Here is a 15,800-nt window from a genome sequence, read left to right on the forward strand (position 1 = left end):
AGCAAGATACTGGATTTCTCCCTGCCCACCCCGACTCAAAACACAGTGGGGCTCCCTCCCGAGGCAGCACGTGGTGGATCTGAAGGCACCCTTCCTCCCAACTCCTCTGCCGCACCCCTCCCTGTGCCTCAGCTTCCTCCTCTTAGAAGCTGTTTCTTTATTTTTTCTTTCTTTTCTTTTGTTTCTTTGAGCTATCTCCTACAGGAAGAGGCTGTTAGGGTGCAGCCTCGATCCTTGTCCAGTGAAGACTGACAGTTTATTTCTCTAGGACTTCATTGAAAGCCAAAGTTATGTTCTTGGTTTGAAGAAGGGTGTTAGCTCTTGCCTTCTGGGTTTCTGACTACAAATTCTGGGCAGCATCGGAGGTACCAGAGCTGAGATTTCAGCTGGATATCAAGTCAAGGCTGGATGTCCTGCAGGAAGGGAGTGACTGCCCGAGGGTTTGGTGCTGGTGAGTGGAAAGGGCCTGAGTCCCAAGGGTAGTACTGAGGGGTCTGTGCCAGAGGCTGATGCCAGGGTGTTGCAATGCGAGTGACTTCAGTTAACCAAGCAGGGTGGTGAAGTGGCCCATTCTCAGGTCAAGGACAGGCCTTGCTGCTTTTGAGTTGTTGGGGAGGGAGGGGCTTTCGGTAACTGACCACCTGCCCCCCCTCAACTCCTTCTGCCTGGTTTGGGTGTTGCCCCCACCCAGAAGGCAGGGAGTGTTCCAGATTGCTAGGCTGGCAGGGATCTGGGACACAGCGAATCTTTTGATGGTTGTACCCCAGTTAATGGAAGAATGCTTTGGGAAGGCAGTGGGGGCTGTGGAAGGAGCTGTGGGCTTGAAGTCATCAGACCTGGCATGGCGTTAAAGCATCTTCACTTCCGTGGCATTAAAGCATCTTCACCTCCGCCTGGCTGACCTTGTTCAGCTGGTCCTGGGACTTTGCGCATACTAAATGAGAGGCTATCCCCCGAAAATGCTGAGAGGTTCATAAGGCATCGGGCCATTGGAGCAGTAGGTTGTGGCTTAATGCCTTTAGAATGAGCTTTGGGACACGTCCTCAGGCTGTGTGTAAGTGGGTGAAGAGGGGCTTTATCTTTTGTCCTTCTCCCCTCCCTCCCAGAGGCAAGCAGCACCCATTCCCCCCAGCCTCAATGCCTTATTTTGACGTTTCTTTTCTCTGCATACCAAGAAGGTTATATTCAACTGTGCTGGTCTGAGGTGGTGCTCTCCTGTGCTTCATTAGGTTAATTTGTTGACGGTTGTCTCCTGGGATCTGACCGAGAATTGGCTCTAAAGCTGCTACAGCCTCCAAAACAGTCCCTGCTGTTCTCCTTTTGGGGCACTCTCTGCTTTGCTCCTCAATCCGGTGCTTTTGTTGATCCTTCCATTTACCTGCAAGCTGGTGAGGGTCTCCTTTGAGGTTCCCTGTACTGGGAGGCGGAAGTAGCTCAAGGCTGCATCTCCTGGGGATGGAAGATGGAGTCTTCAAGGCCCTTGCTGCCCCTGACCTCTGGATCCTGGCTGCCAGTTGCTCTGGACAGCCTCAGCTACCTGAACATGGATCAGCCATTCAGGGGACATTTATTGATAAATGGTCTCCCCAAATTTGCCAAATTTGTGACCACAAACTTCTTAGAAGACTGTAGGATTGGTACAGTGGCTCACGCCTGTAATCCCAGCACCTTGGGAGGCCTAGGTGGGTGGATCACTTGAGGTCAGGAGTTTGAGACCAACCTAGCCAACATAATGAAACCCCATCTCTGCTGAAAATACAAAAATTAGCTGGGCTTGGTGGTGTGGGCCTGTAGTCCCAGCTACTTGGGAGGCTGGGGTAGGAGAATTGCTTGAACCCAGGAGGCAGAGGTTGCAGTGAGCCAAGATTGCGCCACTGTACTCCAGCCTGGGCAACCGAGTGAGACTCCATTAAAAAAAAAAAAAATAGGCCATAGTGTTGCCTAGCCACCTCCTAAATTTCCCTAGTTACTCCCTTTCTCTTTTAGAAGACTATTTCACACCTGGTCTCTCTGTAAATCTCCAACCCCAACAATAAAGGGACCCTCACTGTCTGTGCTACTTGCTCGGCTTTGCCACCTGTCCGACACGAAGCCCCTCCAGGAGGACCAGGCTCGATGCCGTCATCTCTTGCTGCTCCTGGTCTTTTTTCCTCTGTTTGCCTCTTTTTCCTGCATCATAAATTTCTCCTCTAATAATTCATTCCCATCAGTGTACACACATTCTGGACCATCTCTCAGCTGAACCCCATTCTACATTCCACTCTTACATCCCATTCCTTTTTTTTTTTTTTTTTTGAGAGAGAGTCTTACTCTGTCACCCAGGCAGGAGTGCAGTGGCGCGATCTCAGCTCACCACAGCCTCTACCTCCCAGGTTCATTCGAGTCTCCTGCCTCAGCCTCCCAAGTGGCAGGATTACAGGCGTGAGCCACCGCACCTGGCTGTCAGTGGCTATTAACCTATTCATCACAAACAATTTTAGAACATCACCCCAGAAGGAAACTCCAGCCCACAGGCAGTCATTCCCCATTCTCCTCTATCCCCCAGCCCCTGGCAACTGGTAGTCTACTGTCTTTCTCTATGGATTTGCCTATTCTGTACATTTTATATAAATCATCCAGCATGGGGCCTTTTGTGCCTGGCTCCTTTTTTTTTTTTTTTAAGACGTAGTCTTGCTCTGTCGCTCAGGCTGGAGTGCAGTGGCGCGATCTCAGCTCACTGCAAGCTCCGCCTTCCCGGGTTCATGCCATTCTCCTGCCTCAGCCTCCTGAGTAGCTGGGACTGCAGGCGCCTGCCACCACGCCCGGCTAATTTTTTGTGTTTTTAGTAGAGACGGGGTTTCACCTTGTTAACCAGGATGGTCTCAATCTCCTGACCTCGTGATCCACCTGCCTCGGCCTCCCAAAGTGCTGGGATTGCAGGCTTGAGCCCCTGAACCTGGCTGTGCCTGGCTTCTTTCACTTAGCACGGGGTTTTCAGGTTCATCCATGCTGTAACAGGTACCAGAATTTGATTCCTTTTTATATCTGAATAATACTCCCTTGTACGTATATACCACATTTTGTTTATATATTGGTTGAAGGAACTTTGAGTTGTTTCCATGTTGGCACTCTTATGAATAATGCTGTGTACAAGTTTGTTTGTTTTTTTTTGAGATGGAGTCTCGCTCTGTCACCAGGCTAGAGTGCAGTGGCGCGATCTCGGCTCACTGCAACCTCTGCCTCCGAAGTTCAAGCGATTCTCCTGCCTCAGCCTCCTGAGTAGCTGGCACTACAGGCACTGCCACTACGCCCAGCTAATTTTTGTATTTTTTTTTTTTTTTTTTTGAGACTGAGTGTGGCTCTGTCGCCCAGGCTGGAGTGCAGTGGCCGGATCTCAGCTCACTGCAAGCTCCGCCTCCCGGGTTCACGCCATTCTCCTGCCTCAGCCTCCCGAGTAGCTGGGACCACAGGCGCCCGCCACTTCGCCCGGCTAGTTTTTTGTATTTTTTAGTAGAGACGGGGTTTCACCGTGTTCGCCAGGATGGTCTCGATCTCCTGACCTCGTGATCCGCCCGTCTCGGCCTCCCAAAGTGCTGGGATTACAGGCTTGAGCCACCGCGCCCGGCCAATTTTTGTATTTTTAATGGAGATGGGGTTTCACCAAGTTGGCCAGATGGTCTTGATCTCTTGAACTAGTGATCCACCCACCTTGGCCTCCCAAAGTACTGGGATTACAGGCGTGAGCCACTGCGCCCAGCCATGTGTACAAGTTTTTATGTGAACCTAAGTTTTTATTTCTCTTGAGTTTATGCCTAGAAGTGGAATTGCTGAGTCATATGTTTTGGTGACTGGACATTTAATCTTTTGAGGAACTGCCAGACTGTTTCCCAAAGTGACTGCACCATTTCACATTCCCACCAGCAAAGTCTGAGGGTTCCAATGTCTCTGCGTCCTCACTAACGCTGGTTATTATCTGTCTTGTTAATAACAGCCACCCTGATGGGCAGGAAGTGGTATCTGATTATGGTTTCGATTTGCATTTCCCTGATGATTAATGACGTTGAGCATCTTTTCCTGTGCTTGAGCCTTGCAATACCCCTGGATCAGTCATTGTGAAGGTCACCACTGCCCTCCATCCAGTGGTCAATTCTCAGTCCTCACCTTACTTTTTCAAACACTTGACACTGTTAATTCCTCCTTCATTCTTGAAACTTTCATCTCTTGGCTTCCCAGATGCAGGGCTGTTTTTTCGTCTTACCTCACTGGCTTTTTCTTTCCTGGCTTCTCTTTTAGACAGCAGAGTGCCCCAGGCTCTGTCCTGAGCTGCCTACTCTTGTCTGTGGCAGACCCTCCCTAGATCATTTCTTCTGGTCCTATAGTTTTAAGAATGAACTGTACTCTGATGACTCTCAAATATATCCCTCTAACTCTGACCTCACCCATGAGCTTCAGACAGGTGTGTCCAACTGCCTGTTTCCATCTGCATGTGAATGTCTAAAAAACTTCCTTTTTTTTTTTTTTTTTGAGTTGGGGTATCACTCTGTCACCCATCTTGGAGTGCCATGGCATAATCACGGCTCACTGCAACCTTGAACTCCTGGGCTCAAGTGATCCTTACAGTTCAGCCTCCTGAGTAGCTAGGACTACAGGCACGTGCTACCATGCCCAGCTAATGTTTTTACTTGTTTATTTGTTTGCTTGAGACGCAGTCTCACTCTGTTGCCAGGCTGTAGTGCAGTGGTGCGATCTCAGCTCACGCAATCTCTGACTCTCTGGTTCAAGCAATTCTCCTGCCTCCGCCTCCCGAGTAGCTGGGATTACAGGCACCCGCCACCACGCCCAGCTAATTTTTTGTATTTTTAGTAGAGACGGGGTTTTGCCATGCTGACCAGGAAGGTCTCAATCTCCAGACCGCGTGATCCGCCCACCTTGGCCTCCCAAAGTGCTGAGATTACAGGCGTGAGCCACCATGCCCAGTGTTTTTACTTTTTTGTAGAGATGGGTTCTTGCTGTATTGCTCAGGCTGGTCTCAAACTCCTGACCTCAAGTGATCTTCCCGCCTTGGCTTCCCAAAATGTTGGGATTACAGGCATGAGCTACCACACCCGGCCTAAAAGACATTTTAAATTTAACCAGAACTTTTGTTTTTTCTCAGCAAAACCCATTAATTTTCTGTCTTTTCTGTATAGTGAATGGCACCCCCATCCACCAGGTTGCTCAGGCCACAGCCTCCATGTCTCCCTGATTCCTGTCTTCCTCTTCCCACCCTGTTCCCCTCTTCCTTTCCCCATGGGCCCCCTCCTTGTACCCTCCAACTACCCTACTAGTTAAGCCCTTTAGAGTACATCCAGCCATTTCTCACCACCTCCACCACTTGGGATATTGCAGCAGTTCCTTTCTGGTCTCCCTGCTAGTCTTATGCAACAGCCAGAGTAGTCCTTTAATAAAACATGTTTTAACCTAAAAGCATTTTAGATTTTTACTATGAAATGCATCATAGACTCAAAGTAGTATATAGCGTGTTTGTGCTCTTTAAAGAATAAACAAGAAATACTCCTCCATGGCCGGGTGCAGTGGCTCATGCCTGTAATCCCAGCAATTTGGGAGGCCGAGGCGGGTGGATCACCTGAGGTCAGGAGTTGGAGACCAGCCTGGGCAACGTAGTGAAACCCCATCTCTAATAAAAATACAAAAAATTAGCTGGATGTGGTGGCACACGCCTGTAATCCCAGCTACTCGGGAGGCTGAGACAGGAGAATTGTTTGAACCCAGGAAGTGGAGGCTGCAGTGAGCCAAGATCATGCCACTGCACTCCAGCCTGGTGACAGAGCAAGACTCCGTCTCAAAAGAAAAAAAATACTTCTGTACCCACCACCTGCATTATGAGGTACGCAGTACTCCTGAAGCGTCTTCAGCCCTCCTTATTTCATCTACCTCTCTTCTCCCTCCAGAGGAATTCCCTGAATTTTGTGTTGTTTCCTTGATTTTCTCTATTATTATCTTTACAGAGAGGCATAGACAATGTCTTGCTTAGCTTTGCATATTTTTTAGCTTTTCATGGATTCGTGCTGTGATCATTTATCCATGACTACTCTTTTTGCTCGATATAATAGTTTTTTGGCCATATTCATCCCTGTTAATGTCTGAAACTGGAGTTCATTCGTTTTACTATATGGCACAAAATGCACCACAATTTATCCATTCTTTTTTTTTGAGACAGAGTTTCGCTCTTGTTGCCCAGGCTGGAGTGCATTGGCGCGATCTCCACCTCTGGGGTTCAAGCGATTCTCCTGCCTCAGCCTCCCGAGTAGCTGGGATTACAGGCATGTGCCACCATGCCCAGCTAATTTTGTATTTTTAGTAGAGATGGAATTTCTTCATGTTGGTCAGGCTGGTCTCAAACTCCCGACCTCAGGTGATCCACCCACCTCGGCCTCCAAAAGTGCTAGAATTACAGGCGTAAGCCACCACGCCTGGGCTTTTTTTTTTTTTTTTTGAGACAGGGTTTTGCTCTTGTCACCCAGGCTAGAGTGCAATGGTGTGATCTCGGCTCACTGCAACCTCCGCTTCCTGGATTCAAGTGATTCTCCTGCCTCAGCCTCCCGCATAGCTGGGATTATAGTTGGCCACCACAACGCTTGGCTGAATTTTTGTATTTTTAGTAGAGGTGGGGTTTCACCATGTTGGCTAGGCTGGTCTTGAGCTCCTGACCTCAGGTGATCCACCTGCCTCAGTCTCCCAAAGTGGTGGGATTACAGGCATGAGCCACCAGGCCTGCCTTCTCTGAGCTCTTTGTATTGAGGTACGCATGGTCTTATCATGAATGATCTGAGTAGCTGTGAAGGGGAGCGAGCCCATGACGCAGTGGGCAGCTGAGAGGCACAGGTAGAAATGAACTGTGAGAGAGTCAGTGCCAGGTCACTTTTGGGATTTTTAGTGCATGTCAGGGGGCCTCTGATTTTTTTTTTTAGCTCCTCCCCATGGCTCCATTTGCCCTCACCACAGCAAGCTGAGCAGCCTAAGTTTGCAGTAACACCTGGACCTGGGGCTCCCAAAGCAAGGGCCTTTGCCAGATGCTCTACTTCTCTGCTCTTTCCAGACATGTTGTCAAAACCAGGGATTTTCCTCTCCCCAACAGGCAGTGCAATTCCATCAGGTGCCCCCTGCGTTGATCTAGCATCCCAAGGAGTTAGTGACCTCTGATTGAGTTGCTTCCTTTGGAAGCCTCCTGTGCCAGCTTTGCCCAGCCCCCGCCTTCAGTGGCCACTGCAGGACTGCCTAGCCAGAAACCAGGTCTCCCCAGGCAGGACCTCTTGCTCCCATCAACTGCAAAGTCACTGCCTTCCAGGGCCACCTGCCTCATGACTGGCTCTCCTCAGGTCACAGGAAGCTGGGAGCGGAACCCTGAAAGAACTTGAGTTCTTTCCTTAGATGCTGAGCATGCAGCAGGCAGAGGGAGAATGAGAGGAGACAAGGACCTGGCTTCCCATCTACAGTCTGTTCAGACAAGGCCATGACTAGAGTGGGATCTGCTAAATGGGTACAGCAGAACATTGGAAGAAGCACCTTTGAGCCAGTACTGCTGGGGTCTCTGGATTAGAGCCAGGAGCCCTGGTGAGGCCTGTGGGTGGGGCTTCACTTGTGACCCTGAGAAGCCAACTCCACATCTCCTTCCCTCTCACTCCTGAGCCCTGGGTGGTTCAGGGAGGCCACAGCCTTTCTGTGCCCTGACCTATCCCAAAGTCACCTCTATTCACAAGGTCGTGACCTTAGGTAAGTTCCTCTACTTTTGTGAACATCATTTTCCCACCCAGAATAATGTCCTTATTGCAATATGTTTGTTCCATTCCCTGCTGGCTTTGTGGCCACAAATGGAGGGGCAGCTAGGTTTCTTGAACACAGAGCCTGAGAGGCCTTGTCTGCAGCTGCTGGAAGCAGCCAGGAGACCCCAAAAGTGGGCTGGAGACTTCATCAAGGATCGGGAACAGGGCTGCGCTGAGAGGCCCAGGGGCTAGGTCAGCAGCGCTGCTAGGCGGATTTGGAGGGGAGCTGGGGAGAGGCGAGGCAGCCAGCTTTGCAGGATTCCCACGGCACAGAGCCAGTGCTCAGGGGTTCCCTTCTCAGCGTTCCTCTCACCTGCTGTGATTCTCTCGCACCTGGCATGGATCCGAGCTCCTTTCCTTATGGCTGAGACCCAAACTGCCTACAAGTGGCCTCTTCTCCCTGTTCTTGTCTGGAAGGGCAGCATGGGGCCTTAGGCTGTCAGCGCTACCCGGGACCCTGGCATTCACTTTGTCCATAATGTACATATGGATGTAGGCAACTGCCCTCAGGGCTGTCTCGGGGCAGGACCAAGCCCAGCAGCCACACCTCCTGACACAGCCAGGTTCTCCCCCAACGTCGGAGCTGACAGGACTGTTCATGGTTCACTGAGTGGACCCAGCAATGCCTCATTGATAATCCACAGTTGAGAGAAGAGGGGCGGTCAGAGACCGGCCAGCCCTCCCTTCTGACTGGGAGAGGCCTCTGCAGGCACTGACAGGCTCCAAAGAGCGCTGTGGGGGCAGTCAGCATCCATAGTCCCCTGGCATCTTCCCTGGGCTGTTTTCTCTGACGTTTCACCTGAAACTAACTGTACATAGCTGAGCTAGGAACCTTCTAAATCTGATACTTCCAGCATGTGGCTTAGGGAAAATCACTTGACTCCTTCTTTACCTTCTGGCTAAGAAGTAAAAACTCTGGGTTAATCTAGTCCTCCAGGCCCTGGAGTCCCACAGAGTGATGCTATCTGTACAACTAGAGGGCAGAGCCCTTGGTCATGTCCACCCTTTGATTAAGTGGGCATCTCCTGTGCTGCTAGCTTTGTCCCCTATGGGACTTGGGGTGGGGTTGGGACAAAGCCTGGTGCTGGGACAAAGCCTGGTGCCCGTGCGATTCATCTGCACATTATTTCTCCTCTCTGCCATTTTAGGGTCGCACTGCGGCAGCCTGGCGCTCGACATGTGAAAGGGAACCTGTCAGGATTACTGCGAGCTAACAGCAGGACAGGCTGGCCCCGGGGAGCGGGGATGGGCAGAGCAGCTGCTGAACCTGGGCCAGCAGTACCAGGAAGGAGACCTGGGCCCTGACGGGGAGCTCAGCACACGCTCGCCTGACCCAGATGGTATTGGACACAGTGCCCCGCTGAACGGCAGCTGTTCCCAACGCCAGAGGACCCCACAGCCACAGTAGGAGCTTTGCGACCCCTATGCAACTGCAGCTGGGGGTGAGACCACGAGGAGAAGGGCCCAGCACCTCATATGGGAAGCAGTAGGGCAGGACCTACCACGAAAAGGACCTCGATCTCTGCAGCGGAGTTTTCCAGCACTCACAGCCTTCCCGTTTTTCTCCTCTCAGGCCTGGGGTTTGGCTTCCCTCCTCTGGCAGAGGTTTTGGGCCAGGAGGACCAGCCGAGGTGGGACACGTGCATGGAACCCAGGTCTCCTGAAGCCCATGTGCTCTCTGTTGTGATTGGAGTTCTAGGGCTTCCCCGCTGCCGGGGACGAGGGGCCGCCTCATTGTCTGCTCATGAACCACAAGGACCCCGACTGCTCCAGACTGGATTATTTCAAGCCGCCAAAGAGGGGGACCCCTAGAGCTGGCAGCCAGCAATCCCAAGGGACTAGAGGGCTGCGATGGACTGCCCTCCCCCTCACCAGGGTGGCGGGAGAGGCAGAGCCTCTGTGGCCCAGCTAGTGACAGACCCGATGAAGCCCTAAGCAGGGGCCCCACCTGACTCAGGGACAGGACAGTCACTCCTGCCAACGTGCGTTCTCCCCACATTGAGGGAGAGCGTGGCAAGGGACCCCTGCCACTGTCCCCTGCTACAGCACGTGCCCCTATGCCCTTTGCATGTGGTGCCAGAATAGACAGGCTACACTGTGGCTGGCCCCTCAGTGGGCTGGGAAAGGAGTGGCCACAGTGACCACCACCCACCTGCTGGCACCATGAAGTGCTCCCTGCGGGTGTGGTTCCTCTCTGTGGCCTTCTTGCTGGTATTCATCATGTCCCTACTCTTCACCTACTCGCACCACAGCATGGCCACACTGCCCTACCTGGACTCGGGGGCCCTGGGTGGGACGCACCGGGTGAAGCTGGTGCCCGGCTATGCTGGCCTGCAGCGCCTTAGCAAGGAGGGGCTCTCGGGCAAGAGCTGCACCTGTCGCCGCTGCATGGGTGACACTGGCGCCTCCGACTGGTTTGACAGCCACTTTGATGGCAACATTTCCCCCGTCTGGACCCGAGAGAACATGGATCTTCCACCGGATGTCCAGAGGTGGTGGATGGTAAGAGTTGCTGCCCCCTTCCAGGGATCTGTCCCCGGTTTTAAAGCCACTCAGGGCCCCCTCTTGGATTTCTGGCCCCCAGAGTCTTGACAAAGTATAATGCCTGTTTGACCAAGCCATTTATAGGATCACAGATGACTGAAGGGCAGAGCGAGCATTGACCTGATGGAGTGGACTAGTATTTTCCAGTGCCTGTAGGACCTGAGCATAGGCCAGAAATGCCTCCTGGACCAGGCAGGCAGCACAGACACAGGGAGCAGGTGGGAGTGAGGAGTACAGCCATGGGGGGCCTGCCCCAGAGGAAGGAGGCAGCCACCCCTTGGCCCCAGCAGTTGTTGCTGCACAAGGCTGGATCTGGGTTTTTTTTTTAAGTAAACCCAGAAATCCAGATTTTAAAACTAAGTATCCTAATTTATGAACATTGACTCACAATAATTGTTTTCTATTTGTTTGTTTGTTTGTTTTTTGAGATGGAGTCTCATTTTGTCACCCAGGCTGGAGTGCAGTGGTGCCGTGATGGCTCACTGTAACTTCTGCCTGCGGGTTCAAGTGATTCTCCTGCCTCAGCCTCCCTAGTAGCTGGAATTACAGGCATGCGCCACCACCCTCAGCTAATTTTTTTGTATTTTTAGTAGAGACGAGGTTTCACCGTGTTGGCCAGGCTGGTCTCAAACTCCTGACCTCAGATGATCCTCCCGCCTCAGCCTTCCAAAGTGCTGGGATTACAGGTGTGAGCCACTATGCCCAGCTGAAATAATTGTAAATACCATTATAACAGAGCTTCTTGCTTGGTTCTTTACAATTGCTGGAAGACTTTTTACTAGGCTGGGATAAGAAAGCCTTGTAGGGAAGGCTGGGCGCGGTGGCTCATGCCTGTAATCCCAGCACTTTGGGAGCCCAAGCTGGACGGGTTACGAGGTCAGGAGTTTGAGACCAGCCTGATCAACATGTTGAAACCCCGTCTACTAAAAATTAAAAAAAAAAATTAGCCAGGCATGGTGGCAGGCGCCTGTAATCCCAGCGACTCAGGAGGCTGAGGCAGGAGAATCGCTTGAACCTGGGAGGCAGAGGTTGCAGTGAGCCAAGATCACGCCACTGCACTCCCGCCTGGGCAACAACGTGAGACTCTGTCTCAAAAAAAAGAAAAGAAAAGAAAGGTGTGTAGGGAAGACTTAATCTATTTTATGAAATAAAGTGTTGCCTGATTCTAGAGTTAAAAAAAAACAAGCAATGTAAAGAACCGTCAGGGGCTAAGGGAGTTGAAGGGGTGGGGCTGGGGGGTTCTCCCTGTCTTTCCAGTCATCACTTTTCTGCTACTTGTAATTCCTTCTGCCTCGCCCCAAGGCTCTGGAGTCACTCCCCAGGCTCTGCAGGCCATCTGGTTGCCACACATGTCATGGGTGGAACCATGTCAGCACTGAGCCCCTGCAGGCTCCCAAGCTGTGAGGGATGAGCTCTTGTGATCAGGCTTATCAGAACGATGCCACAGAACATGCCTTCCAGCCCAGACTATCAGAGTGCCCAAGGACCAGGGTCTGCAGAGCTAGGGCCACTAGGAGCCCCGTGGGCTCTTACTGTGACAGCTTTTTTTGATACAGGTTCTCACTGTCTTTGCAGTGGCACAGTCTTGGTTCACTGCATCCTTGACCCCCCCCAGGCTCAAGCGATCCTCCTACCTCAGCTTCAGAGTAGCTGGGACTACAGGCACGCACCACCACACCTGGCTAATTTTTATATAGGAATTCTTGTCTCAGAGTCAATCTCTCCCTACAGATCAATCTCCCATCTCCCCTGAGCAGGCCCTGCTCACCCACAAACCCATTGAGTTATGGCTCCATCTACAGAATGCTTTATTTTATTTTTATGTGGGTTTTTTTTTTTTTTTTGAGTAAAAGTAATTCCAACACTTTTGAGTAAAAGTAATCCCACACCTTGGCTGGGCGCGGTGGCTCACGCCTGTAATCCCAGCACTTTGGGAGGCCGAGGCGGGCGGATCACAAGGTCAGGAGATCGAGACCACAGTGAAACCCCGTCTCTACTAAAAATACAAAAAATTAGCCGGGCGCGGTGGTGGGCGCCTGTAGTCCCAGCTACTCAGGAGGCTGAGGCAGGAGAATGGCGTGAACCCGGGAGGCGGAGCTTGCAGTGAGCCGAGATCGCGCCACTGCACTCCAGCCTGGGCGACAGCGCGAGACTCTGTCTCAAAAAAAAAAAAAAAAAAAAAATCCCACACCTTGGGAGGCCAAAGCAGGTGGATCACCTGAGTTCGGGAGTTCGAGACCAGCCTGACCAATATGAAAAAACCCCATGTCTACTAAAAATACAAAATTAGCTGGGTGTGGTGGCGCATGCCTGTAATTCCAGCTAGTCAGGAGGCCGAGGCAGGAGAATCGCTTGAATCCAGGATGCGGAGGTTGCGGTGAGCCAAGATTGTGCCATTGCACTCCAGCCTGGGCAACAAGAGTGAAACTCTATCTCAAAAAAAAAAAAGAAAAGTCAGGATTTCATTTTTCTTATTTCATATGAAATCCTTACTTTCTTTCTTTTTTTTTTTTTGGGGGGATGGAGTCTCGCTCTGTCGCCCAGGCTGGAGAAAATCCTTACTTTCATTGTCTCTTGAAAAATGGGAAACTTTGGCCCTTCTGGGCTCATGATCCCACGTGGCAACAGTTGGCTGAAGTTGCCCTTCTTTGCCGGGGCTCAGATCTGTTGGGTGTGGACCTTACCTACCACGTTACTCCTGTGTGGTACCTGCTGGGTCCCTAAGCATCTGATTGGTGCTGCCTTGTTTCACGGTCTTTGACCAACAGCTGGTTAGTACAGGTCTCGCTGGTAGGAGGGGACACCAGGACACCAGTTTTATTCCAGCCATTCTGGCTCTGAAAGAATTATCAGCCTCTCTGCCCTTCCCTGGGTGGGGGCTCAGGGAGTGGCTGGACTGTTGCCCTAGACGCGGCTTCTGCAACCCCAGTCCTCAGCCTGAGTGCTGAGGGCGCCCCCTGTAGGCTGACCAGGAAGGAGCCCCTAAAGGAGGCTGCTCTGTTCCGTGGCCCAGGCCCGCAGGTTCCCAGAGAATGTGTGAAAGGCACCTTGATCCAGAGCCCCTCCTAGTGCATCAGAGCCACCCGTGACTAGCAGGGCACCCAATCTCCAGACGTTGAGACTCACTCACAACTGGGGACTTTGCTGTCGTTGAGAGAGGGAGAGACCCTCACTGCCCAGAGGAAAGAATCTCTGTTCCCTGGCAGAGCCCTGGATAAAGAGGCCTGTGCCCAGGCACTGGAGAGTGAGAGCAGAAGAGGGGAGGATGGGGCCCCTCCTCCTTCACACACCTCTCCCCTTCCTCATTTTCCGTCTTCCTCTCCCTTCCATAGATGCTGCAGCCCCAGTTCAAATCACAGAACACCAACGAGGTGCTGGAGAAGCTGTTCCAAATAGTGCCCGGCGAGAACCCCTACCGCTTCCGGGACCCCCACCAGTGCCGGCGCTGTGCTGTGGTGGGGAACTCCGGCAACCTGCGGGGCTCTGGCTATGGGCAGGACGTGGACGGACACAACTTCATCATGAGGTGAGCCCCTGCGGAGCCCAAGGGTGGGTCCAGGACGGGCCTCCGGGAGGGGGACTGCTCTCCTCTGCCATGTCTGGCAGAGTGCATGCTGCCAGTTACCAATGTGCTCTGGGGCCCTGCCTCCCAGCGTCTTTCATAGCAGGCTTGGAGCTCTCTCCTTTGCCTGTTTGGGGTGGATGGGGAGCCAGAATCCCAAATCTAAGCTTTGCTTGAGGCCTGCACTCTGTTTCCAATGCTCTGAATTCCTCTGGAAACAGCTGACATGCGATTCCTGGCTGACGTTTGGTGAAAAATCCCACCAGAGGCCGGGCACGGTGGCTCATCCCTGTAATTCCAGTGCTTTGAGAGGCTGAGGTGGGAGGATCGCTTGAGCCCCAGGAGTTAGAGACCAGCCTAGGTAACATGGCAAAACCCTGTGTCTGCAAAAAATTTTTAAAGATTAGCTGGGCATTGTGGTGTGTGTCTGTATTCCCATCTACTGGGGTGGCTGAGGCAGGAGGATTGCTTGAACCCAGGGATTCGAGGCTACAGTGAGCTATGATTGTACCAGTTCACTCCAGCCTGGGCAATAGACTGAGACACTGTCTCAAAAACAAAAATTCCCATCAGAAGCCGGCCCTGTCCTCCTCATCCCCTCAGCAGCTGAGCGAGTGAGGGCCCCAAGCCCAGCTAGCATCCTGCTTCTCAGCAGCAGGTGATTCTCTCTGGCAGATGCATGGAATGCAGATGTCGTGGGTGCTAAAAGGAGCTGTTTGGTATTTGCTCTGGGGCTCATTCATTCCCAAGACGTCTATTCCCCGCCGTGAGGAGGGGAGAAGAGTTGGGAGGGCGTTCAGTCCTGACCGAGACTCTGCAGCGAAGGCCTGGGCATGAACAGGGAACGGGGGCAGGCTCGCAACCTGAACATGGGCTGCTTGCTCTGCTCCAGAGCCTGTGTTTTCTGATGTCCCCCCTTGACTTGGCTGGGGACAAGAAATGCCACAGTGGGGATCCTTCTACCCAACTCCTTGATGGAGGAAGAGCCTGAAGAACCGAGATCCTGCCAATGCCCAGTTTTCACTCATCTCTTAGGCTGAGCATTGCAGAAAGACCAGGTTTCCCAGGAGGCAGAAGGAAGGGCTTTGTCTTAGAAACTGTTACTGTCTCCATAGCAACACAAAGGCAGCAATATGTCTCGGAGGCATTCAGCATTCCATGTAAGACCTTCCTCATGTTGGGAAATGGTGCAAGTGGGAGGGTGAACAGGATGGACTGGACCCTGTCCAGGACCCTGGAACCACCTGAGGATATCCATATCCTCCAACTGCTGATAACCCAATGGGAGAGAGATGGCATGGGAACTGGTGTTAGAGGGGCCTCTTCTCTTTCCAGACACCATGGCCAGGTTGGGAATTGAGGGATCTGTCACTTCCATGCAGCTCTGGGCACTCGGAAAGCCCAGGACAGTGCTCTCAGCTGCCTGAAGCACCTGCATCAGGTTTGAGCTTTCACTGGGCAGGCACCTACGTGATGGTCAGGAAGCTCCTGGGTGGAAGCCCTGCAGGCCCAAAAGGACTGGCTGTAAGTTTCCTGGCCGGTACTGTCAGGCGGGGCTGCAGAAAGAAATTTATAAGGCTGGGCGCGGCAGCTCACGCCTGTAATCCCAGCACTTTGGGAGGCCGAGGCAGGCAGATCACCTAAGGTCAGGAGTTCAAGACCAGCCTGGCGAACATGGTGAAATCCCATCTCTACTAAAAATACAAAAATTAGCCGGGCATGGTGGTGCATAACTATAATCCCAGCTACTCAGGAGGCTGAGGCAGGAGAATCGTCTGAACCCAGGAGGCGGAGGTTGTAGTGAACCAAGATCATGCCATTGCGCTCCAGCCTGGGCAACAAGGGAGAAACTGTCTCAAAAAAAAAAAAAAAATTTATAAATGCTTCCTCCC

The 15,800-nt window shown here is 52.2% G+C and overlaps 1 protein-coding gene across 3 annotated transcripts in view; it reads left to right on the forward strand.

Annotated features, from left to right (window-relative positions):
• ST3GAL2 (ST3 beta-galactoside alpha-2,3-sialyltransferase 2) overlaps positions 1 to 15,800 on the forward strand; it is a 61,131-nt gene that overhangs the window by 32,028 nt on the left and 13,303 nt on the right. Inside the window, exons 2-4 of one of the 3 annotated variants that reach the window (XM_025371246.1) lie at positions 7,359 to 7,752; positions 8,951 to 10,304; positions 13,679 to 13,872. In XM_025371246.1, coding sequence (XP_025227031.1) covers positions 9,966 to 10,304; positions 13,679 to 13,872 — 533 coding nt within the window. In that variant the 5' untranslated portion in view covers positions 7,359 to 7,752; positions 8,951 to 9,965. Of the gene's footprint in view, positions 1 to 7,358; positions 7,753 to 7,810; positions 10,305 to 13,678; positions 13,873 to 15,800 lie in introns of those variants that run through there. The other 2 variants (XM_025371245.1, XM_025371247.1) reach the window with 2 other exon arrangements.

Source organism: Theropithecus gelada, chromosome 20 (genome assembly GCF_003255815.1).
Source record: "Theropithecus gelada isolate Dixy chromosome 20, Tgel_1.0, whole genome shotgun sequence".
NCBI lineage: Eukaryota > Metazoa > Chordata > Mammalia > Primates > Cercopithecidae > Theropithecus > Theropithecus gelada.